The sequence below is a fragment of the Artibeus jamaicensis genome, unplaced genomic scaffold (genome assembly GCF_021234435.1).
Source record: "Artibeus jamaicensis isolate MK-2021 breed Jamaican fruit bat unplaced genomic scaffold, CSHL_Jam_final contig_1526, whole genome shotgun sequence".
In the NCBI taxonomy this organism is placed as follows: domain Eukaryota; kingdom Metazoa; phylum Chordata; class Mammalia; order Chiroptera; family Phyllostomidae; genus Artibeus; species Artibeus jamaicensis.
The window spans coordinates 873,410-898,445 of NW_026521297.1; the positions used below are offsets into that span (position 1 = coordinate 873,410).

General features: G+C 58.7%; 2 protein-coding genes across 5 annotated transcripts in view; one reads left to right on the plus strand and one right to left on the minus strand.

The window, feature by feature from the left end:
• On the minus strand, positions 1 to 9,509 carry FKRP (fukutin related protein). 2 transcript variants are annotated; one of them, XM_037155095.2, is made up of 3 exons: positions 9,476 to 9,509; positions 7,864 to 7,925; positions 1 to 3,711 (listed from the first exon to the last, which is right to left on the minus strand). In XM_037155095.2, the coding sequence occupies exon 3, from the start codon at positions 3,670 to 3,672 to the stop codon at positions 2,185 to 2,187; it is 1,488 nt and encodes a 495-aa protein (XP_037010990.2). In that variant the 5' UTR covers positions 3,673 to 3,711; positions 7,864 to 7,925; positions 9,476 to 9,509; the 3' UTR covers positions 1 to 2,184. The 2 variants fall into 2 exon arrangements, with proteins under 2 accessions (XP_037010990.2, XP_037010991.2); XM_037155096.2 differs by lacking the exon at positions 9,476 to 9,509 and having other exon boundaries at positions 7,864 to 9,000.
• STRN4 (striatin 4) overlaps positions 9,113 to 25,036 on the plus strand; it is a 25,340-nt gene continuing 9,416 nt past the window's right edge. For 2 of the 3 annotated variants that reach the window (XM_037155091.2, XM_037155093.2), the window contains exons 1-6: positions 9,113 to 9,423; positions 16,713 to 16,816; positions 17,293 to 17,366; positions 18,353 to 18,431; positions 20,789 to 20,986; positions 22,696 to 22,837. In XM_037155091.2, the coding sequence (XP_037010986.2) occupies positions 9,142 to 9,423; positions 16,713 to 16,816; positions 17,293 to 17,366; positions 18,353 to 18,431; positions 20,789 to 20,986; positions 22,696 to 22,837 (879 nt within the window). In that variant the 5' untranslated portion in view covers positions 9,113 to 9,141. Of the gene's footprint in view, positions 9,424 to 15,838; positions 15,957 to 16,712; positions 16,817 to 17,292; positions 17,367 to 18,352; positions 18,432 to 20,788; positions 20,987 to 22,695; positions 22,838 to 25,036 lie in introns of all 3 variants that reach the window. The other variant, XM_037155094.2, reaches the window with a different exon arrangement.

Below are 25,036 nucleotides of genomic sequence, written 5' to 3' on the forward strand. Positions count from 1 at the left end.
TATATATATATATGAAATGTTATTTTATGCATATACATATACATAGCTGTGTCAATTAAGAAATCACATCAATTTCTAAATAAAAGAAAACTATTAAATAATTTAAGAACGAGTTGAGCTTCAACTTATGTTCTTGGTAAATAACTTAAAGAAATATGACTCTATAGACAGATCCTTTTCATAATTCTTAGAATTAAAAAGAAACATTTAAAATGTCTGATGCATATATTGATTTATATATTACTCTATATTCCCATACCAGTTGCAAAAACACTTCAAACATCACCTGCACTTCATGAATTTCCAGGGGGACATTTGAAAATGGTATGTGACCAGGGACACTACTGTGTGTGATGTCCTTTATGTATTATAAGACATCCGCCATCCATGGGCCATGCCTTCCCAAAGCCAAGAGCACCGCCTAACCACAAGTGATGCCCAATCATCACCACGTTCCCAGAATGCTCTGCAGATGGGGACCCGACAGTCTTTGCGAGCCTCTTGTGCGTTAAGGTCCAAGGCTGCATTATAAGAAGTCAGGCTTTGGACACCTGAGGCTCAGGAGATTGGGCCAAATTTGTATGTCTTTTCTTGCTGGCCCTTCTGTGAGGGCTCCACACTTCAATCCCCCCACCTAATGGACAGAGTCGGAGGGGCAGTGACTTGCTTAAGGTCACGAAGAAAGTAGGTGGCCAAGCCAGAATCCAAACGCTGCCCTGATTTCCCCACCACTGCGTTGCCTCACAGCGCTCCGGTGTAGGGAGCATGCGCGTTACTCCTGTTTCCCAGGTGGGAGGCAGAGACGCAGAGAGGGAGCGTCACTGAGGCCTGGTTTGTAGTGGGAGGAAGCCGAGGCACTGGGATGGGAACCCAGGCCTCCCACTTCAGAGCCTGTGGTTTCAGAAACCAGGTGCGCACAACCCAGAGGGTGTACGTGACAAGCTGCTGGGTTGAGGCAAGGTCACAAAAACTTCTGTATTGATTTTTAATTTAAAAATGAAATAATTTAAGTCATCATTAACATACAGACCTCTAGTGGTACCTGTATATCATTGGTAAATGCACATATTGGAGTAATGCCCAAACAGTATTTATTCTTAGGTTCATGATCACCAAAAAAAGAAAGGAAAAAAAAAGAAAAAAGGCAGCCATCGCTTTTCCTGCTCCGTGAGTGACAGGAGGCCCTCTTGGTAGCAGCATTGGGTGGGGCACCCAGGCCTTGTCAGAGTGGGCCCCAGACGGACAGCCTGGGTTCAAGTCCCCACTCTGCCACTTCCCACTGGCCTTGGGCAGAGGACTTTACCATTCTGGCCTCATTTCCTCATCTGTAAAATGGAAATAATAGCAGCTCTCACTTGGGAGGGATGAGGAGAGGTATGAGATCAGTTAGTCTGTGTGAAACACCGGGAGCAGTATCTGGTATATAGTAAGTGCTCAGTAAATGTCAGCAGTGATTGTTGTTGACCCCATCTTCCAAGCAGGGAACCAGGTGTAGAGAAAATAATGAAGTAACAGTTCGAAAGGGGCGGGGCTTCGATCCAGAACCTCACTCGGAACCCCTGCGCCTCAGAGCTCTGAGCCCATTTCCTCCTCTGCGAAGATGAGTTAAGAGCAGCATGCACCGCACCGGGCTCTCCCAGGAGGGAAGGAAGTCGCATTCTGGAAAAAGGGGAGCTAGTTATCCTGTCCAGCCTGGTGCAGGGGCTTAGTGAGAAGACCAAAGGCTCAAGAGACAAAAAAGGCTATGGAACAGAAGTCCGTGCTTACGTCCCCTTGGCCCCACAGTAGGGCAAAGGCGCCCTCTAGTGGTAGACGCAACGCCAGCAGCCAGGTGTCCTGGGGGTTCTTTGTGCGCTTTACAGGGATGAATCCTGGTGCGGAGGAGGCAATAAGGAACCTAGAAACGCGGACGCTCGCCCAGAGTGGAACTTCTTCCACTTCACTAGTTAAGAATCGCAGCAGTTTGACCTCAGAACCTACGCTCTTTCTCCCTCTCTTTCCAAAACTCTGTCCCAGCCCTGGAGCCGGGGGTTCCTGGAAATCTTGGGCATGTCATAACCTGGATGTCCTGGACTGTGCTGGGCCCTGCAGGACAACTTGGCAACCCCGGCCCGTTCACCAAATGCCAGTGACACCAAAAACAAAGGACAATTTCCCCCGACTGCAGGCGCGTGAGTCAAAGCTTCAGCCGCTTCCTGCCAAACTCAGGAGGGCCGGGTTGGGGTACTCGGGGTTCTCGATGACTCCGGGGCCGAACTTGAGCTCCAGAAAGCGGCGGTAGTTGTTAGGGGCCTGCGCCATGAAGCCGGCAAAGGGCAGGGGCACGAGAGGCTGCAGGAAGTGTTCGGGGAACTCAACATCCTGCCGGTGGTCCAGCCACGTGTCCTTGGTCATGACTCCATTGCGGGGGTAGAAGGGCCACAGGTCCACGTGCAGGTGGTTGCTTTCGCTGTACTGCACGCGGAAGAAGTCACCCTCTATGGCCTTCTCCCACACAAAGCCGCGCTCGTCCACCACTGAGCCGGCCTCGGCACCCCGTAACTGTTCGCAATTGCCCACGTCCTCCAGGTAGATGCCCAGGTCCACGTCGTAGTCCCACGGGATGATATCCCCGTGGCGGGCAGCCCCCAGCAGGGAGCCACCCTCCAGCCAGTAGCGCACTCCGGCCGCTTCCAGCACGCCCACCACATAGCGGGCTGTCTCACGCAGCGCGCGCAGGCAGCATGGGGGTGTCCAGCGCCCCTCATACAGGTAGGCAGGTGTGTCACCCACCACGGTCCCGAAGCAGCGAGGTGTCTCTTTACTGCAACCGAACCACTCGAGGCGTCCGCCCTCTCTGCTCACCAGGCGGATGCCCAACGCCCGTAGAAGTGTGGCCTGCCGCGCGCGCCCCTCGCGCTCCGCCTTCCAGCGCGCATGGGCTGTGGTCAGGGGGGGCTGGTGTGCTATGGGGAAGGTCAGGTCCAGCAGTTGCACTGCCCAGCCACGCAGGGCTGTCTGCAGGAAGAGGCTGGTGCCTACTGGCCTGGCCAGGGGCACCGAGAGGTTGAAGAGGTCTCTTGCGCGCAGGAGCACCACAGCGTCCCCTTCCAAGGCGTCGCAGCGCTGTGCGGAAGGGGCCGGGCTATACTGCGCTGTCCACTCCCGCAGGCTGACGTTCAGGGCCAGGCACCGAGCAGGGTTGGTTGAGGCAACTGGGGCGGCCACCAGGCGGGTGCCTCCCCCCCGGAGCGCGTCCACCATGCGCTCCAGCTGGCCTGGTGTCTCAGCCCTCACCCCGTCGGGCACCAGGGCCACGTACTCCGTGGCTACGTAGGTCTCGGGGCGCGAGGCAGCGGCAGGTTGGTCCAGGGCGGGCTGGAGCAGTGCCAGGCGAACATTGGGGACGCGGGGCAGGGCCAAGGGCGGGTAGGGGAGTATGTCTGCTGCCACCACCACCGGCTGGGCTGGGTCCTGCTGCAGGAAAGAGTCCACCAGCTCGGGCACCGCATTGTCAAAGGCCTCGAACTCCCGCACCAGGATGGTGACGTGGGGGCCGGCGGCAGGCCCGCGGCGGGGGCCCCGGGCCCGGGAGTTCCTGGGCCGTTGCTGCAGCCACGAGACATAGAAGAGGACCAGGAGGTTGATGGTAATGGCGACGGCCAGGGCAGCCTGGCAGCGGGTGAGCCGCATGGGGCCGAGCTCAGGTCCTAGCTGGGCTTCCGGGACATCCTGGGGAGGCGGGAATGAGAGGGGAGGGAGGCTGGAGCTGGCTGTCAGCAGCGCCCCCAACCCATCCTCGGCCTTACCCTTCTCTCTCAGCCTCTTCCCTGTTTGGTTTCCTTCCTCCAGGATGCCCTCCCTGACCTCCCAGGCTGGGTCATGCACCCCATTCCAGATTCCTTCAGTGCCCCATCCCCCCATCTCCATTTCCCCACCCTAACCCCACCGTTCTAAGTTATCACTGTGTAGGGATCCGTCTCATGCTCCCATTTGTGAGACCCATGAGGAGCCCGTCTTGGTCACTGCTGGGTCCCCAAGGCCACTCAGCACAGTCAGGCACACATTACCTACTCAGTGAATTTTTGTCGGATGAGTCACCTTCCCTTCTTCCTAGTTTAGTCCTGTCCTTCTAGTCGTTGTCACCTTTTCCTTCACTGATAAACGCCCAGGACCCCATTCCAAGCCCAGCTCATGCCTTCTGCTCTGCCCTCCTTCCTCCAGGAAGCCACCCCTGATCTCTCTCTCCTGTCCCTTCCACACCCTGCCCCCAACCTGGCCCCCAAACCCCTCCTGTTGCCCCCTGCTCACTTCCTCAAATCCTGTGCCATCTGGTCCTCAAGCTCCCGATGGCCAGCCAGATTGTTTTGGTTTTATAAGAAAAGTTAGAGCCCTGGCTGGTGTAGCTCAGTGGATTGAGTGTGGGCCTGCAAAGCAGACGATGGCAGTTCGATTCCTAGTCAGGGCACATGCCTGGGTTGCAGGCCAGGTCCCCAATGTGAGAGGCAACCACACACTGATGTTTCTCTCCCTCTTTCCTTCCCTTCCCCTCTAAAAATAAATGAATAAAATCTTTCTTAAAAAAGTTAGAAATGCTTTCTTAAATCAGAATTATCCCAATTTTTATGTTGGCCAGTAGTGTTTTGTTTTGTAAATAGAAACAGGAAGTAGAGCAGTGGCTGCCAGGGGCTGAGGTGGGGGGTGGGGTTGCAGTTTTGCAAGATGAAAAAGTTCTGGAGATTGTTTATATAAAATGGGAATAATTCTTAATACTGCTTAACTATACACTTAAACTTGTTAAGATGATACATTTTGTTACGTGCATTTTATCACAATAAAAATTTTGTCCTTTTAAGTTGAATGGGCTGCGTTGAAAGAAGCAACTCCTCTCGCCAGCCACCGGCCACGCTCCTAAGCAACCCCCAGGTGGCGCTGTCTCCCGGTCCCCAGTACAGCTCCAAGATTTGGCTGGGCTCCAGCCCAGGAGGTGTAACTAATGCTCTAGGTTCTCAGCAGACATGCAAAAAAAGTTCCCCATGGATTTTCACAGGTGTCTGCTCCTCCCGGGGAGCGGGACATCAGAGACCCAGCTAATCTTCCTAGCGCCCCCCATCCCCATAGTTCCCCCTCCGCCTGAGTCCACCCAGATCTTCACCCAGCCTCCCCTAGTCTCCTATCCAAGTCCCCTCCTCGGGGCGGCCAGAGGGGTCTTCATAAAGCACAAATATGACCGAATCTTCCTCCCTGCTCAGAAGTCCCCCAGTGCTCTGAGGAGAAAGTTTAAGTTTCTTACAACATCCCACAAGGACTTGTGTGACCCCTGCCCCCCACAGCGCCATCCCAGCCCCATCTCTGGCCATGCCTCCTCAAACCCTGTGTATGCCTAGGTCGCCTTGGGCTTTTCCTCAAATAGATCTTCTTTCTAATCCTTTTCATATCCTGTTCCTTCTGCCTGAAGAGTCTCCTCCCACCTCTCAAACGGGCCCCTTTTCCCATGCCTGTCTTCTGCTGGAGAGCTCCTATTTCTGCTTCAGGGCACAGCTCAGACGGCCCCTCCTCCAGGAAGCCCTCCCTGAACCCCAGGCTGGGTCGGAGGCCCCCTCTGGGGTCCCCCATCTCAGCCCTGCCCATTCTGGTTCGTCACTGTCTAGGGATGGGTCTGCCTGCCCCACCGGCCCCAGGAGCACAGAGCCAAGGCTGTCCCCATCACCACTGTGCTCCTAGCGCACAGGAGGCACCAAAAATGCACTCGGTGAAAAAGCAGTGGCCAGGCTCAGGGCTCCTGTGTGTTTGTGAAGCCCACTCAGGTCCCTGGAGCCGAACTCTGCACTGTGGCCCCATGCCTGGGGCCGTGCACTGGCCTTCCTGCTCCGCCCCCCTCCCACCAGGAACCCCTTCCTCCCCTCTCCACCTGCCCCAGTCCTGCCTGATCTTCTCTCACCCAACCTGGATGCCACTTAAGAATCCGAGCTGCACTTGGAGAATTCCTTAATCTTTAGAACCCTGGAATTGTCCCATCTTCAGTCCTCCAGCACCCACTTGCTGAACTCCTGCAACGCGTCAGGCAATGTTTCAAGGGCTGGGGGCCCAGCAGTGGATACATAACACACGGAGACACGCAACACCCATGACCTCATGGAACTCATATTATGGGCGGAAGATATCTATGAGTCTCCAGAGTCTTAAACAGCTTAGAATCTTAGAGCTTAGGTACATAGAAGCACGGGAGATGCTTCTAGAATCTTCTAAAGGGGTCATCGTCACTTCACCCTTGTCCCCTACCTGCTGTTCCCCACTCAGAGCCTAGAGAGATCCAGTTAGAATTTGAAGTAGATCCCATCCTGCGTTTGCTCAAACCCTTCCGTGGCCGGAAATCACTCGCAGGAAAAGCCCTCAGTGTGGCGCACGAGGGCCCGTGCGAGCTCCTGCCCTCTCCCGCTTGCGCACTCAGCTCCAGCCACACCAGCCACCGTAAGCCACTCTTCAGATAAACCCAGGCCACTGCTGTCCCAGCACTGGCTGTTCCCCACCCCCACCCCCCAACCCCGCCTGAATGCTCAGCTACCCCAGCAGGTATCTGCTCCTCCACACGGCCTTCAGGTCTTTGCTCAAATGTCACCTGTTCAGTGAGCCCTTCCTGTGGTCACCCTATATAAAAATGCACCTCCCTGTCACCCATACTCTTCTTCTCTCCCACCCTGAGTTATTTTCCTCCCCTGGTAGTTATCACACTGATTTCACTTATCTTGTTTATTATCTGGTCTGTTTCCTGGCACACAGCCAGCGCTGCACCAACACGAGTGAATGAATGAGCGGCTCCGACCGTCTGGATAAGGGACCCGCAGCTCAGAGACCGCAAGGGCATGGGCGCCAGAACCTTGGCTTTGCCGTGCTCTGTCCGGCTGCTTGTGGGCCAGGGGGTCCCCAGCAGGACAGAGGACAGAAACTGCGTCCTCAAAGACCAGAGGGTATGGTGGCTCCATGGGGAGGTACCACCTACTGAGTGAGGGGACTGAGGGGGACGGAGGAAGGAACTGTTTAGAACCATGACAAAGTTTGGCCTTGGCTTCCTTAACTGTAAGGGTGCAAAACCCCCGCAGTGAGGGAAGGCGGATGAAATGACGGTTTTTGAAGGTTCCGCGGTTCTAGCAGCTCACGAGGCGCCTGACCCTGTTCTAAGTACTTTATACATATTCACTTGTTCGCTCGCTTAGCTATGACTGCACTGAAAGATGAAGAAACTGAGGCACAAAGAGGCAAAGTCACTCCCTCAGTGTCACACAGTTGGGAAGTGATGGACCTGGGACTGGACCCGAGAAGCCGTCTCCAGAGTCGCACTCTAATCCGACCGATCACTTCTGCTGTCTCCCTCGGGCCTGCCTTCCACCAGCCTTCCCCAGCTCTGACCGGACCAGTGCTTTCAAAGCTGAATACGGCACATTAATGAATTCAACTCCATAACTCAACAGAGCTATTTATTGAGTGTCCTCTGTGCTATTTATTGAGTGACCTTGTGTTCCAGAGACAAGAGATGACCACGAGCGGGACCTCCGCAGGCAGGAAAACAATGTACAGATGGGAAGAGAAACCAGCAGGGGCGTGGCAGACAAAACCAGGGGCTGGTTTTAAGGAAAGGTGGCCAGGGGAGGAGAAGACAAGAAGAGACTTTGTCTCTCCATTCCTCACAAAGCAATGTGCGTGGATCCAGACTCACTTTAGGCCTGGCTCGCCTGGTCTGAGCTGTGATCTAGCCTGAGCCTCAGTTGCTGCATCTGCAGAATGGGAATGTGATGGGCAGGGAAGATGAGGTATGTGGGAAAGCCTTTGGGGACAAAGAAAGGGTAGTGTCCCCATGAATGCTGGTGACACTGAGAGACTTCTTACCTCCTACGTTGCAGACTGGGAGAACACCAGGGGGGCAGCTTCAGTCCAGCTCAGCGGCACTGCTGAGGAAGGAGAACCAGAGAACCCCAAATCAGCCAATTTTGCATAGTAGAACACAATTTCATCTTACCCTACAAAAGTGGCAGTGAGGCCAGGGAATCATTCCTCTTCAAGTCCCGTGAATTCACACACTACCTGGAGCATCTCGGGAATGGGCGGGAAGGATGTCAGTTATAATAGCAACCTATAACCATCTCTCTCTCATGACTGTGTCCTGAAAGGTAGGGCTAGAAGTGACAGCAGCTATTACCATGACAACCACTTCCCTAGACACACTCCATCCTGGGGGACAGTCTGAAACCACCCCTACCTTTGTGGGTCTGGTTTCTAGGAACACTGGAAGGGAGACTGCCACTGTTACCACAGTAAGACCAGGGCTTGGCCTTGCCTGTGCCTCATCTTCCTGGGGATGGTCAGGCCCTGTAACCACAGCAAACACTCCTCAGCAGAACCTCTTCTCTAAATAAAAATACCTGGTTGGTTTGGTCCACAGACCTCCCACCATTGGAAAGGAGGGGAGATGGTTACCATGGTAATGCCAACTGGGTGGCTGGGGGGATGGGTTGGGAAAGAGGTGTTTCCTTCAATAATCAGTGTCCTTGGGGCTGGAGTCCTTTCCACCTGAGTGCTAGGTGGGGTTGCCATAGTAACCAATGAGGGTAGGGGCAGAAGGACCGCCAGGGACCTAGGTTGCCTTAGTAACCTCCTCCTGGTGCAGGGACCGGAGAGGTTTGGGGCTCCATAGACACCCAAAGTGTAGGGGAAAGGAGCCTGGGGGTGTTCTAGGCTGGGGAGGGGTTACCATGACAACCGATCAGGGCCAGGAATCAGTGAGGATGGGGCCAAGGCTGAAACCAACCCCGGTGGTCTCCCTTTATCTCAGAGTGACAGTGATGGCTGAGGAAAGTGGTATTGGGTCAAGAGAGGGTTAGTCTTTCTTTTGGGGTCAGAGTGGGAAGAGGGCAGAAGGTGGCCCCTCCCCAGCGTCTGGCTCTCACTGTTCAAGGCGCGCGCCCCTTTCCTGCCCATTCCCACCCACAGGCGCCCGCGCGCGCGCCTTCGGGGTCAACCCCGGTGGGCGAAGCGCGCGCCCGGCCTCGTTCCCGTCACCGCCCCCCCAACCCAGCCCCCGCCGAGGGCGCGCGCGGGGGGGGGGCGTTGGCGCGGCCGCGCAGGCGCGCGAGGCACAGCGGGCGCGCGGGCCGGCCCGGGGCCTCCATGATGGAGGAGCGAGCGGCCGCCGCCGTCGCCGCCGCCGCCTCCTCCTGCCGTCCGCTCGGCTCGGGCGCGGGCCCGGGCCCGACGGGGGCGGTCCCGGTCTCTGCCCCCGCCCCCGGGCCCGGTCCGGCTACTAAGGGAGGCGGCGGCGGGGGTAGCCCCGGGCCCACGGCGGGACCGGAGCCCCTGAGCCTGCCCGGGATCCTCCACTTCATACAGCACGAGTGGGCGCGCTTCGAGGCGGAGAAGGCCCGCTGGGAGGCAGAGCGCGCCGAGTTGCAGGTGAGCGCCGCCTCGGACCCCCGACCCCCCGCCCGGCCCGACCCGGCCTCACCCGCCGCCGCCGCTGTCGCCATCTTGGAGCAATGGCCGCCGGGACGGGCGGGGGGGTGGGGGGGCCCGCGACCGGCCCGGAGCTGGAGTAAGGGGCCGTCGGAGGAGGGTCCTGGGGGTGCTGGGGCGCCTCTAGGCGGGCGGGGGGCCTGGGGACGGGAGGGCCCGGCCGCGGCCGCCGGAGAGAAGGGGCTCAGGGCACCAGAACCCGCTGGAAGTGGCAAGAGTGAGCGGACAGGACGGCGGCTTCCCGAGTGGCCTCGGGGCCTGGAGGGGGCCCAGGAGGACTCAGCCAAGGGTGCTGAGAGAAGTTGTTAGAGGGTCTTGTGTGGGACTGAGCAAAATCTCGGCGGGTGCCGAGGGACGCCCACCCCGGTCCGACCAGGCGCGGGTGTGAGGTGGAGGCTGATGGGCTGTCGGGGGGGGGTGGTCCCACAAATGCGGCGTCGGGGCTTGTCCGGGAGGGCGGGGAGACTTGGGACCCTCGAGGGCGAGGGCGTTCTGGCCGGGACTAGGCATGAGTGCGGAGAGGAAGTCACGGAGCCTGGGACACGGGGTGCGTTTCGGGATGTGTGGACGGAGGGAACTGAAAAATGGCTGTGCGCGGACTCCGAGGATAACAGGAGGCTCTCTAGGGTTCCAGGATGATGGTGTGTGTCCTCCCCGCTCAGGAGGAAACTTTGGGGAGCCCTGGCATGTGTACCTACCGAGTTGCAGGAAAGGGGGTCCCAAGGACGAGCCCTCGGAGCGTTTGTGGAAGAGCTTAAGAGCAGAAACTGCAGTTTGGGGGTGTGGAGAAGAGAGGGGGGTGGCCTTGAGATCGGAGGTGTGTGTAGGGCGGCAGGTGGAGAACCCTGAGTTGGAGTGGGCGGGGGAGGGGGGTGTCAGGCGTGTCCAACGAGGAGACCGGGGCACCTGGGGGGTGGCAGGGAGAGCATTTTGTAGAGCAGGAAGGCATCCGGAGGAAGCATCTTAGAAGCATCCTAAGGGGAGGCGTGTTTGTGAGAGTTTCTGGGGAGAAAGGATCGCATGGTTTGCGGGTAGCTTGGAGGAGGGATGTGCCCTGAGATGGTGTTTGGAAGAGACTGAGGAGCTGGGCTGGGTTTTGTGACCTTGAGAAGTGTGCAGTGTCCCCAGGAGCCAGGACATCAGAGTTGTGAGGGTTGGAGGGGCCCAGTGACGGGCTGAGAGGAGTCTGGGGGTTCCTCGGCTGGGGTGTTATTAGTAGAAGTCAGTGTCTGCCTCTGCAGGCCTGTCTTTCTCCTTCTGATTGGCTGTTTCCTCCCTAACTGAGGTGGGGACCCGAATCAATAACTAATTAGAAATTTGTTGGCAGGATGAATAAGGACAGCATCCGGCAATTCTTCCACCCGACTGGGGATCTCAGCTCTTCGTTATCTGAGGCTTGGGGTTGGGGTGGGAGGGTCTCCTTATGTAAGTGCCCCTCTCGTCTGTGCCCCACTCTCTCCTTCTGAGCTCTTCCCTGGCATACAGCTCCTCAGATATTCTTAGTACCCCCTTATGTGGGCAGAGCCAGCGTCACTGCCCTCACTCAGCAACAGTGGGGCAGCTGCTGTTCAATGAGCACGTGTTATGTGCTCGTTAAATTTATTTATTCATTTTTAGAGAGGGGAAGGGAGGGAGAAAGAGAGGGAGAGAAACATCAGTGTGTGGTTGCCTCTCACGTGCCCCCAACTGGAGACCTGGCCCGCAACCCAGGCATGTGCCCTGGCTAGGAATTGAACTGGTGACCCTTTGCTTCCCAGGCGGGTGCTCAGTCCACTGAGTCACCAGCCAGCAGGGCATATTCAGCACTTTAGCAACTGGGTATCATTTAATCCCCGTGACAGTCTGGGAGAGTAAATGATGTTATTCCCTCTGCCCCCTTAAAAAAATAGTAAGAGGAAATACAAGCTTTGAGAGGGTGGGCGGTTTATCTAGGATCACAGCCCGTGGCCCGCAGGCCTGGTCTTGTCTGTGGCCTTTCAGGCCATGCTGTGTCCCTCTCTGCCATCCAGCACAGATGGGAAGCTGCTCCAGGGAAGCTCCTCGGCCTCCCGGGGTCACCCACGCAGGCGTAGCAGAGCTGGGATGGAGCCTCGGCCTCTGGAACTCCGTGCCAGGGTGCCCGACAGCACCTTCCACGCTGCCTGTCATCTTGGAGACTAGAGAGGAAAGATGTGTGTTTATTCCCTCACTAAGTGGGCTTCTTGGAGCTTGGGAGGAACTTGTGGGTGGCACCCAGCCAGGCTGTTCTGTCTCGGCTCCTGCACCACTGGCCTTGTGCTTTTGTCCAGTGGCATTAGTACAGATTCACAGGTCTTAGACCTGCATGTACAGATAAGTATATGTGGAAGGGGAGAGTCCCCCTGGTCCCTGTCCCACTCTCCTCCCCAACTGTCACTGCTGTAAAAGGAGTTCTGCTCTGTGTGTGCAAGACATGAGATCATACTGTCATACTAATGGGTCATTTTGTGACTTTTTTCACACACTCACATGTCTTGGTGTCCCTTTCATATCAGCACAGAGAGCCCTTTCTTATTTTTGATAGCTACTGGGTGTTTGCATCGTGACTCATTTCGTTTGACCCCCGTTGCTGGCCTTTGGCTGGTTTCTGACTGCTCTCCACCCGAAAGGGCTGCAGTGGGTGTCCGCGTGGTCTGTGTGACGCCAAGCAGAGTGGACCGGTGGCATGGCCGAGCAGTGGGCCTACCGAGATTCTCCACTTTCTTTCTGCCAAGTTGCCTCGCGTTCCCACTCCCTCCAAAGCACCTGTCTCGACTTGCCTTTGACGGGGGCGCTCGGCTTCCAGAGGAGCAACTCCTGTGAGGTTCTCCGAGGCCCAGGCCGTGACCGACTTTCTGGTGCGCTCTGTGTGCCTTTTCTCCAAGTAGCAGCCCAGCTGCTCTCGGCACAGGGCCCGCTGTGTGGTCAGGGCTCCGTTAGTGTGTGTGGGAAGGCAGAAGAGGCAGCCCGTCATGGGGTCTTCCCAGGGGGCACCCACAGATTGGAGCAGGGCGGTGGTATGCACTTGGTCTGATACTGAGCAAGACTTTGCTGGTGGGGGGATTCCAAGAAGTAGGTGGTGTGGTTTCTGCTCTTTGGATCCTTCCAGGCTAACAGAGGAGGCTGTTTGCACAGGAGGCCACAGAGAACCCCATGATGTGGCTCCGCCCACGGTCCGTGGCACCTCTAGGAGGGGAGCTCCTTGGGGACAGGGGCACCCTCCTGGGGGAATCTGAATTGGACATTCACGTAGGAGCGGTGACAGATGTGGAGAGAGGGGTGGCAGCGGAGGAGGTGTGGAGCTGATCCCTCCCCGCTTCCAGCCTCATCAGGGGCTGTGAGGGCCTGTGAGGACTCATGCCAGAGCCTGGGGAGGAGAAGTGTGGGAGGCGTAGGGCCCGATTAGACCATCGGGGAACCCCTGCCCATGGGGAGAGGCCCGCAGAGGGATAGAGAGAGGCACCAGTTCCCAGGAGGACTGAGGAGCTCCTCGGGAAGCCTCATTTGCAGATGCTGCCTGGCTGGGGCGGGAACAGCCGGAGGGGAGGCGGCAGCCGCTTCTCAGAAGGGTTCTGGGCTCCTGAGCATTCTCACAGTCCGGCCGGGGGAAGTGGCAGTGGGTGGGTCTGGCGGGCAGAGAACTTCCAGATCCCCCACTTACCTGCCAGCCCCACGGTGCTGGCGGACCAGGCACTGGTGGCTGCTGGCATTTGCTGGGTAGGAGGGACTGCCCACCAGCACTGCCCCTTTCCGTGGATTCCACCACCTTGGGACACTTCAACCACGTGTCCTGGTTCTCCTTTCTCTCTTCTGCAGCAGATCTGGGAAGGGGAGCACAGAGATGAGTGGGCCGACCGAGATTCTCCACTTTCTTCCCCCACAGACAAAAGTTAAGGGGCGTTATCAGTCCCTCCTCATTACCTCAGATTCCCTCATCCCCGCCCTGCCCTGGCCTGATCCTGGGCCGGCCGCTGGGATTTCTGGGACTGCTGCCTCCGATGGGTCTCTCGGCCTTTAGCTTTGCCATCCTCCCCACCCACCCCCTCCCCCAGCCATCAGGTCTCCACAGTGTAGCTGAAGTGACCTTTGTAACGATCTGATGTGCCCAGAGTGGCCTTTTCAGTTTTCAGTTTTCTTTATGATTTCTTCTAGGTGTTCTTTTTAAAAAACTTGTATTGAATTTATTGGGGCAGCATTGGTTAATAAAATTATTTAGGTTTCAGTGTACAATGCCATACTGCATTGTCTTTATACTGTATTATGCGTTCCCCACCCCAAGTCCTCCCGGTCCTCCCATCCCCGCCGCACCCTCCTCTGCCTCCCCCGCCCCCCTTTCACTCTGGTAATCGTGGCACTGTTGTCTGCGCTGGGGAGGGTTTTTGCCTTTGCTTAATCCCTTCACCACTCTCACCCAGCCCCCCCACCCGCTCCCCTCCAACAGCTGTCCGCCTGTTCTCTGTATTCGTGAGTCTGTTCCTATTTCGTTAGTTGATTTTGTTCACTAGATTACACGTATAAGTGAAATCATATAGCACTTGTCTTTCTCTGACTGGCTTATTTTACTCAGTGTAATGCCCTCCAGGTCCGTCCGTGCTGTCGAGAAAGGTAAGATTTCCTTCTTTTTTACGGCCGAGTAGTATTCCGTTGCGTAGATGTCCCAGAGCTGTTTAATCCACTCATTACTGGTGGGCACTTGGGCTGCTTCCAAGTCCTGGCGATTGTCAGTAATGCTGCAGTGAACACAGGGGAGCACACACTGGCTTTTGGGGGTTCCTGAAGTCCGCTGCGCAACTTCCGTCTCTGTCCTCTGCCAGCAGCATGTCCCGGGCCCTGGCTGGCTTCTCACCGGCCCTCCAGTTGCAGCCGGGCCATCACTGCTCTGTCCAGAAGTGGGTTAGGCATCCCTTCCCCCAGAACATCTCCACTCCCCCGTGGTGGCCCTGTCACTCGCAGTGGTGGCTGTCGCTTTGTGTGCCTGTCTCCCACGCTGGACGGAGAGCTCTGTGGGGACGGGAACCACTCGTCTTCCCTGTCGCCCCCACCCCGTGCCTCATGCGGTCCCCGGCCCGGTGCAGCCGGTCTCTGCTGGGTGTCGGACGGATGTAGCGCTCAGCAGGCTGCACTGCTGCTGGGGGGTAGGAGGCCCCCCGCCGGAGTCCCGGGGCGCAGGGAGGGCCGCGAGGAGGCTTGTGGGTGGTGGTCAGCCTTCTTCGTGTCTCCCCCCACCCTCTACAACACCGCATGGGCAGGGTCGGTTTGGGGCACTGGGAACGTACACGAAGAACAGAAGTTCAGACTTAGGAGACCTTGCTGGTCACAGTGAGCCCCCTGGCTGGCCTTAGATGCTGATGTGTGTACGTGTTGGTTCAAATGTGGAGAGGAAAGTGTTAGAGAGCGGGCACAGAAGTTCCATTCTCTGAACACACAGATGAGGCTTCTGTGCTGTGGTGCACCTGGTGTCTGCCCCGCACCCCCGGGACTGTCGGCCACATCTTGTCCCGTGCTGTGTCTTCCGTCGGCAGCTGCACCTGGTGCTGAGTTGGGGCTCAGCGAATATTTGGGGGTCAGTGAATGAGCGAAAGACACTTTGGTCCTATATCAGCACATGCGTATGTACTATTCCTTTTTATTTTTCAAAAGGAAGCCTACCATTGCCATTAAGCCTGTAGGAGAAATTCCTACAAGTAGGATAAGCTCCCATAATTCCTAGAGGTAGAACTGCTAGGACCAAAGGAATGTGCATTTAATATTTTTATAGGTCTGGCGAGATTGCCCTCCAGCAAGAGCGCATCGATTTATGGCCCCAGCAAAGGTGCTCGAGTGCGCCTGGCCCCCAGCCTGTGCCAGGCAGTACGTAGCGTGTGCCTGGGTCTGCCAGCCTGAGGGGAGGCCTGGGGGAGACCTGCTCCCTGGGGCAGCACAGGGGTGGTAGCAGGGCTGCACTGCTCTCCACGAATCCAGGCAGGTAGATAAGGGCCCTCCGAGCCCCAGGGAGAGAAAGCAGTGAGGGTGGGCGTTTGAGAGGCTGCTGGGAGCTGGCATTCCTGGAGCCAGGCAATACCTGGGCAATACCTGGAAAAGGTGTCTGGGGCCAGACCGGGGGCTCCCAGGGGAGCTGCTGCAGCCCTTTCCCAGCAAGCACTTGCAGCGCGGGGGTCGGCTCCCACGGGTGCAGCTGCCCGTGGTGGCAGGAGGCCTGGAAGCCACAGACATCCCTGCTGGATAGGGGCTTGGGTCTTGGAGGGACCCTCACTCCCGAAGAGAACGGTGCCCAGGTCAGCGTCGTGAAAGCATGGACGGAGAGAATGACACTAGTGGAAGCGGGAGCTGGCATTTATTAGCCCTTCTTCTGTGCTAGGTCTTGGACTGAGAAGAACTTAACACATGAGGGGCAGGCACTCTCGTGAGCCCCATTTTGTAGAAGGGGAAATGGAGGCTCAGAGAAGGCCGGTGACCTGCCTCAGATCATGCCGCAAGTGAGTGGCCGAGCCAGGCCTGGGGCTTGGCTGTCCCAGCCCAGAGCCATGGAGCACGTGGGGAGAAGCCAGGGATGGGCCCACACTCAGGGCTTGGCGCAGGGCTTCCGGAACGTGGTTGGGCCAGGATCCTGCCTCGCAGGCCTTCGGCCCAGTGTCTCCAGAAGGCCTGTTGACAGACTGGGGCGGTCCGTGCCAGCAGACGGTGTGAAGCGGTTGGCAGGGGCCCCGGGTCCCATCTGCGGCATGTCTCCCTCGTTCTGGGCAGAATCCAGGGGACGACTGGTCCCTGCCATGGGAGGCGGGTGGTTAAGCTTTTGCATCGGAGCAGGAGCCAAGTGGAGCCACCCACTCTTGTCCCTAAACTCCAGAAGTAGCTTCCCCTCCTCCCAGAGACAGATGCTCTGGGAGGAGCAGTGAGACGCCACCCCCACCAGCAGCACCTGCCTTAGGGCAGGGGAGGAAGCAGAGCCCAGGGCCACCTCCCACCTTCATCCCCCAGCCGACTGCTCCTCAGGAGGGAGGGACAGGCCTGGCCCAGCTCTCCTGCTGTGGGTGACATGGCGGGCACTGTGGGGGCAGACCCAGCATGCCCTGTCGTGCTGCATTGAACCTTGGCTCGGGGTCTCCACGCCCGAACAAGTGGCTGCTGCATGTCATTGTCGGGGCAGGGGCTGGCACTGATCGTCCCTGAGTGAGTGAGAGACACACCTCAGTGAGCCTCAGCCCTGCCGTCTCCTGTCCCCATGCCCCCAGGCACAGGTGGCTTTCCTCCAGGGAGAAAGGAAAGGGCAAGAGAATCTCAAGACAGACCTGGTGCGGCGGATCAAGATGTTAGAGTACGCACTGAAGCAGGAGAGGTGAGCCCTGCAGGCCCTGGGCCTGCCTCCCCTGCTTGGTCCTCAGCCCCAGCGGGAGGGTCGGGAGGCCCAGGAAGCCCCCCGAAGCCCCCGTCCTCCGAGGGAGGGGTGGGCTCAGGCGGTCTCCTGTCACTCTGGGTCTAGGATCGGGGTCAGAGCAAGATGTAGTAGGTGGATTCAGTCAGACACTAGTGGCCTGCTGTGTGCCACGCCCCGTATCTGCGTATCGTCTGGTCCCTCCCAGTAGCCTAGTAGGTACAGTGGGCTTCTGGAGGGTGAGGACGTCTGGAAGGACTCCTGGAGCTGGGGTAGCAACCCAGTCTGCCGGCCTCTGAAGGGTGGGCGCTGTGCAGCGCCCTGTGGGGGAGCTCCACCCCAGGGGTAGGAGAGTGGGGGCTGGGGCTTTGGGATTCCTGAGGTGAGTGCTGTCTGTCTGCTCTTCTCGCCTCTCATTTGTTACTCGTTTACTATTTCAGGGCCAAATATCATAAACTGAAGTTTGGCACAGACCCGAACCCGGGGGAGAAGAAACCGGAACTGTCAGAACAAGGTACCCCCCCCCCCCCGTGTGCCTCTCCAACAAGACGGGGGCTCCATAGAAAGCAGGGTCCGCTGGGCTGCTGCTCCCTCTCAGTGCCCCCCCCCCCCCCGCAGGCTGCCCTGCCAGGTGCTGGGTACTGTGCGGAGACCCTGGGGGGACAGGGGGTTGACGGTGGTGATGAAGGCCAGCTGCCTGCTGTCCCTCCGTGGAACGGAGACGGGCACCCAGGGCCCCGACGGTGCAGACTCCCTCGGAGAGGGACCAGTCCGCCAGCGGAGCCGTGGGAAGGCGCTGCAGGGAGGGAGGAGTGGGGCGGCAGTGACCTGTCAGGGCCACCTGCGGGGCTGATAGTGGTGGCCGTCCCTCTGTCAGACCCCACCTCCCGGAATGCGCGACTCCAGGGCAGGGGCTTTGCCTGCGCTGTGGCCGCGCAGCTGACAGATGTGCAGTAAACACATTTTTTCATACCTGGATATTTATTATCATCGTACATTCTTTTTTAAGTATAATTTTTGTTACATATTTTCCATTGCTATTTAGTCCCCTTATATCGCCTCCCCCCAGAGGTACAATAAATATTTGATGAGTGAAATTAACAGGTGATCTCATTTAACCCATACAACAGTCCCAAGAGGTGTACGTACTGCTATCAGTAACTTTATATCTCGGAGGAAACTGAGGCTCAGATAGGTAGGCTAACCAGCTCACGGTCACATCTGGGACGTGGCCAGGCCGGACTTGAACCCAGTCACGCCTGCCTGTTCTCTGAGAACTGGGCCAGCTTCCTGCGGTGAAACTGAGCTTGGTCTGGAGAGGGTTGGGGGGACAAACTAGTCAGGGGACAGGAGATGAGGAGCGCAGACGGGAGAGCAGGTGGCTCCGCAGGACCCTTGACAGTGGCCGATTTGGGTTTGAGGGTGGGGAGCATGGGGGAGGGGACGGGTGTGCGGCAGTGCCCCGGCCAGGACAGCCCGCCTCCTCTCTCTCCTCTGCAGTCTCCAACGGCCCTGTGGAGTCGGTCACCCTGGAGAACAGCCCGCTGGTGTGGAAGGAGGGGCGACAGCTGCTTCGACAGTGAGTGTGCAGGGGGGCGGAGGGGGCCGAGGGACATGCCTGGCTTGGGAGATAAGCCTGAGGACTTCACAGCCCTTCCTGTCCCCGCCGGGAGCACTGAACTATCAAGATCCCCGCTGGCCGCCGCAGAGCTGGGCTGTCGCCGCCTGGGTGGAGCCCACCCGGCAGAGGGTGGGAAGGTTCGGAGCAGGAGGCAGCTGAGGGGGACCCCCACTCTGGGAAAGCAGCCCCAGGTGCCTGTCGCTTTTCTGTTTTTTAAGAGGATTTTTTTTTTTTACTACCAAAGAGATTTGTGTGTGTTAGAGAATATGGGAAATACAGGGACACGCACACAGACAGGGCAGAAATCACGGTAATCCCCCGAACCTGTGTTTCCGGGTCTGCGTGTGTGTGTGTGTTTGAAGCGGGCGCTTCCCCTCTGCCATGTTTGGTGGCGCATCGCCTTTGCTGAGTGTCGGGAATGTCTTCCCACACGAGTTGGTTGCAGCGCGTCGTCTGAAGAACTGACCAGTTGGCGACATGAGTGGCCGTTGCTCTCTGTGGCCAGCCCCTTCCTGTGTGTTTTGTTGGAGGTGTTTCTCTAGACAGTGTGACAGACGTCGGGGAGTTGCTTGTCCGTGTCTCTGATCTCCTTTAGCTAATGTCCAGCACAGCAGTCGCTGACTTAGAGCCTGTGTGACAGCGACGAAACGGTGGCAGTCGGCGGCACTCACAGCTACCCCATGTGTGCCTGACACCGTGCTGGTCACCCGGCTCGCTCCCTCCCAGTCCCCAGGGGGCGTGGCTGCTCATCCCCGTCACTTTCTCAGGAGAGAACCCAGGTGCAGAGTGGGGTCTGTTGCATAAGGTTGTACAGCTAATGGGAGGGTCCGAGGGGTGACCTGGGGCAGTCTGCCCCCAGAGCCCGACTTCCCCGCCCCACGCTCCCCTCCTCCTCCTGTGGTGGGGCAGGGAGTCTCAGACACGTGCCGCACAGGCAGTGAGACAGCAGCGAAGGGGTCCTGTCTGCTGTGGGAGGGGCAGGGCCCAAAGTGACAGGGCCATGTAACAGGCTTTCAGGGAGCCACCTGGGGAGCAGGGGGCTCTGGTCTCGCATTTTTTGAAGCCACTGATACCTGTAACTGGTTTTTCCCTTTTTCTGCTTTTAGACCAGTCCCAGTTGGCTTTAATTTTTAATTTTTATTTATTTACTTTTAGAGAGAGGGGAAGACAGGGAGAAAGAGAGGAGAGAAACATTATAGTGCAAGAGAGATACATCAGTCCTTTGCCTCTCACATGCCCCCAACTGGGGACCTGGCCCACGGCCCAGGCCTGCGCTCTGACTGGCGACCCTTTGGTTTGTGCTCAGTCCACTGACCTATACCAGCCAGGGCTGGCTTCAGTTTTTTAATTGCAGTAGTAATAAATGCTCATTTGTATAAGTGATTAGAGTACGTTGGAAAAGCTCTTCGCTCTGGCTGGGTCGCTCAGTTGGCTGGAGAATTGTCCTGACACACTAAGGTTGTGGGTTCAATCCCCAGGCAGGGCAAATGCAAGAACCAGCCAATGAATGCATCAGTAAGTGGACAACAAATTGATGTTTCTCTCCCTCTCCCTCTCTTTTCTCCTCCTCTCCCTCTCTCTAAAATTAATCAGTAAGTTTTTTTAAGAAAAACTTCCTCCTAAATTCCTAACCCCATTCTCCAGAGGTCACTGACTGCTCTTTAGTCTGTACCTGTCTTGGCCTTGGGGGGCATTCTGCAAGCACACCACGTGCTTGTGTGTGTTCTAGACTCTCATACTCACTAACGCTTTTTTTTGTTTTTAATTCTTTATTTTTTGGTTGCTTCTCACGCGCCCCCTACTGGGGACCCAGCCCATAACCCCAAGCATGTGCCATGACTGGGATCGAACTGGCAACCCCTTGGTTCACAGGCCTGTTCCCAGTCCACTGAGCCACTCCAGCCTGGGCCATTAACACTTTTTTTAAACACTTGAATTGTACATAACATGTGACTGGCCATTTTGGCTGAGCCATTTACTGCGCCCACCTTTCCCAGGCGGTTTCCCTCATGTGGCGTCTGCCCAGCGTTCCTGTGACTGACCAATGTGTCTCCCCGTCCGGGTCGGGGGGCATGTAGCCTGGCCCCTGTGTGCCTCCCGCACAGCATCACGGCAAGCGTCTGTGCACAGCACTGGTGTGGAGGCCCTGCCGCTGGCACTCGTCTTAAAGGGATGACAGCGGGGCCAGGGGCAGGCTTGTTTACACACTGGTGTGCAGTCTTCACCGCCCCTCCGGGGAGGGGTCCGTCCCGCACGCCACAGCGTGTGCAGACGCCCCAGCACGCCTGAGCCGCCCTGCTTCTGCCTTCCTGCAGGTACCTGGAAGAGGTGGGCTACACGGACACCATCCTGGACATGCGGTCCAAGCGCGTGCGGTCCCTCCTGGGACGCTCACTGGAGCTCAATGGGGCCGCGGAGCCCAGCGAAGGGGGCCCCAGGGCCACCCTGGGCCCTGGGGGGCTCAGCGGAGGCGAGTCGCTGCTGGTGAAGCAGATCGAGGAGCAGATCAAGAGGTGAGCGTCCTGCGGGGGTGGCTGCGGGGCTCTGCGGGCCTCCGCCCTCTGGGAGCGGGCGGGGAGCAAAACAGAGCCTGGGCCCAGGAGGAGCTCGCGTTCCTTCTCTTGTCTGTAATGCTGTCCGTCAGGATGAACCCTGTGGTGGTAAGAGAGGGACGGGAAGAACAGCACCGCCGTGGGGGAGGTGAGCAGGCAGGACCTCTCTGTGGAGGGGCGGTTGGGCGGAGGGGTATGGGAAGTGGGGGGTGAGCCACACCGGCAGCTGGAGCAGGAGGGTTCTGGGCAGAGGAAACAGCAAGTGTGAAGGTGCTGAGAGGGAGGAGACTTGGCTCGTTCGGGACCCAGCGGAAAGGCCCGTGAGGCTGCGGTGGGCTGAGCACGTGGGGCCTGTGGGCTGTGGTGAGGCCGAGATCTCAGGAGTCAGATCAAATGGGGCCTCGCAGGCCGCGATAAGGAGCTTTGGATTCCACTTTGGGCTTGTGGGAAGCCAGTGGTTTCCAGCAGGGCGTGATGTCATCTGACCCACCACTGCCCGTTGGGGGACGCCTGACGCAGGAGATTGGGGGGTGTTAGGTAGGTGAAGGGCTGAGAAGTGGTCAGTGGGTTTTTACGGTGAGTTGGCATGACTTGAAAGACTGGATGCGGAGGGAGGGAGGGGAAGGAAACCGGGATTGGCTGCAGGGCGGGTGCGTGCGGCTGGAGCAGCACTGACTGGGGTGGGGAGGACCACAGAGAAGCAGAGGGGGGCAGCCAGTGCTGTGGGAGGGAACCCCAGGCGGTGTCCTGGCAGCGGGGAGAGTGGCGGTGTGGCCGCCTGGAAGGAACCCCCGCTCCTGGGCCCTCAGCAGACCCTGGGCGGTTGACAGAGACTCTGCAGCACGGGTGGCAAACACAAGGCCCACGGGCCGAATCCAGCCCTCCACCTTGTTTTATCTGCCCGGCACCTCCTTAACAACAGTGACATTTATGCAGTCCTAAAGTGACATTTGGCCCTTTGAAGGCAACCTCGAGGCTGGTGTGGCCCCCGGTGAACATGGGTTTGACACTCTGCTCTAGAGCGTCCATCTTAGTGGTGGGAAGGGAGGATGTTTGCATTCATCTGAATTCCACCCCCTTTCAGCTCTGGAGTCAGGTTTGGCAGCCCCCCTTTGTTACAACTCGGCATTCAGTTGGAGGCAGCACCGGGAGGTGGGGCCAGGAGTGCCACCGTCCGCGAGGAGAGCGCGGCTCGGCCGTGGCCCTGCTGGCCCCGGGGCCCGAGCACTGCTAGCGACTAGTCCTCCTTCCCCCGGGTGCGGCACCGTCTCTCACCTGCCTGCACTTGTGGTTTGCCCCAAGTGCAAACTACACTTGGGACCTGGGGCTGCTGAGTCAGTGGCGTTTTCTCACCCAGCGCCCCTGACTCAGCATTCATGGGAGACTTGTGGTCAGGATTAGGGGCTGGTCCTCTGGAACCCAGGGTGGGAGCTCTGTGCGGGGTTGGGCCCAGTCTGCGGTCCATGCAGGACTGTGAATTGGGTGAGCATCTGTTAGGTGGCCACTGGGGCTGAAGCCCTGTGCACAGTCACAGCCAAGACTCCTTGGGGCCAGGGGGGCTCTGCTCGCTGGGACATGCGTCCAGGCTCTGGCCACCGGGCCTCGGCACCCCCACCTGTGCGTTGTCACAGGGCAGAACTAATTCCCGCTTTGCCTCCTGCTGTGGGCAGGAATGCAGCAGGCAAAGACGGGAAGGAGCGCTTGGGCGGCTCAGTGCTGGAGCAGATCCCCTTCCTGCAGAATTGCGAGGACGAGGACAGCGACGAGGACGACGAGCTGGACAGTGTGCAGCACAAGAAGCAGCGTGTGAAGGTGAGTGCGGGAGCCGGAAGGAAGAGCTCCTCCCTCCTCCAGAGGGACCCCCTGCTTAGAGTGCCAGGACAGGGACCCGTCTGCTTGTCTCAGCAACCTTCAGCGGTGCAGGTCACTGTCGGGGCCGCCTCTGCCCGCCCCGCTCCCTGTTCTCTCTATGTCCTCCTTCAGCTCCAGGGCTTCCCTGAGCTCTCCGGACAAGGCTGGCCCCCCCATGCCCTCTGACAGCGCCCTCTCCTCTGGGCCAGCCCGATGGCAGTCGTACTCAGATACTTTTTCTGTGTGACCCCTGCCCCCCCACCCGTCGACTGCGGGCTCCATGAGGCAGGTCCTCCAGCCTTTCCACTGTTCCCTCCCCGGCACCCTGAGCGGATGGGGCTGGGCCCAGGGCTCATCCTGGAGCCAGGTCGGGGCGGTCCTTGGGGAGTGCGGAGGGTGTGAGCGTCCAGACTGCTGTTGTCAGGACCAGTTCCAGAGACACTGCCTGCAGGGTGGAGCCCAGGTACCCTCAGCTTGACCACAAGATATGGCTGCCACCACACTTCACCCTGGCGACAGCACTGTCCTTAGCACGGCATAGCCTCCTGTCCAGTCAGCATTGGTCTGGGCCTTGGTGGGCCGGCCGTGCAGGGCAGCAGGGGTGTGGAGGCGCGGTTCCTGACAGGGAGGAGCTTGTGGCCGGCGGTGCGCTCATCAGCTGCCACGTGCAGAGGAGCATGCCACGGTGGGGTCAGGGATGCGTGCCTGTGAAGTGGGAGGCGTGGGCGCCGTGGGGGACAGCTTGTCATTCACCTGGCTTCCTGTCAGAGAACCCTTTCTTCTTTAGGCTCCCCTCAGACACCCCCTCCTGCGGGGAGCCTTCCCTGACTCACCCTTGCTCCTTTCCTCCACAGGCTCAGGGCCTCTTGGAGGCTCCCCTGTCTTCACCTGGACCACTCCGGGTCCTCCCCCTCTGGCGCTGGCTCTGTATCCCTCCACCCCCATCCTTGTGAGGGGCCAGGTCTGTCCTGGCCCCCACTCTTCACTGTCCCCAGTGTGGCTCAGCCCAGGGTCCCTCCTGGACTAGGAGCACAGTTGAGCACCCGGAGTCAGGGGAGTACACGGAGCCAGAGCCCAGGTCGGGCTCCCAGGAGAGCTGGCGGCGGCAGGCCCGTGAGCATGGCTGCCCTGCACTGCACCCTGGTCCCTCCCGCCCTGGCGCGGCTGTCACTGCTGTGCTGGTCTTACCTCTGCCCCCTCTGAGGACCTTCCCACACCCCTCTGCACCTCCGTCAGAAACAGACTCCTCTTCCCTTAGGCCTTTGCATCTCTCACTGCCCCGACCCACGTGCCCCACAGGTGGCTGACTGTGTCCGGGTTTCACGCCTCCCAGGCCTGTCCCCACACGGCAGACCTCCAGTGACAGGACTGTGATTTGAAAGGCCTGCCCGCGATTCCCAGAGTGGCTGCGGGCCTGGCTGGGTGGCTTTGGGTGTCTGGTTCTCTTGGTCTTCATGTCGGTTTTCAGGGCCAACGGTGCCTGTCTCTGGGTTGTCGAGGGTCTCGCTAAAAGGAGTTCCTGCACAGAAAGCCCTCAGCCGTACCGTGGCTGCCCTGCCGAGTGCTTGGCGGCCGCGGTGGTGTTAGGGGCACCCAGCAGGGGTGCGGCACTCAGAACTGCAGGCAGCGTGGGCCCTTCCGAGCGCCCGGGTGGTGCCGCAGCCCTGCGAGCCCCACCCCACCGCTGCCTCTCCGGGCACGCTGTCTGAAAGCCGGCCTGAGGTCTTGTGGAAAGGAAGAGGAAGGCGCCCATGTGCAAGCCCCTGGCCCCCTCACACAGGCCAGAGGCTGGCCCCTCACGGATACCCGAACGGTGTTGCCTCCACTTTGTACCCTCCAAACCCAGCTTGGCGTGCGGAGCCTGCGGGAGGGGGTCAGCCCCACCCTCAAGGAGTTCCCAGTGGGAGTGAGGCTGGCCTTGTGGGTCCCTGGGACACAGTCTGGGCAGGGACCACTCAGGAGGGAGAAGGTCCCCTGGCAGAGGTGGCAGTGGGGTGTGGTAGCCGTCGGAATCCTGTGTGTTCTCAATCGATGGGGACCTGCAGGGGGAGGAGAGTCCCAGTGGGGGCGTGTGTTCATAAGCCAGCACCTCAGGGTGACAGAGCCCAGCTGTTGGAACTGGCTTTGAGAATCTGCGGCCTCCCCTCAGCCTCAGGTGCG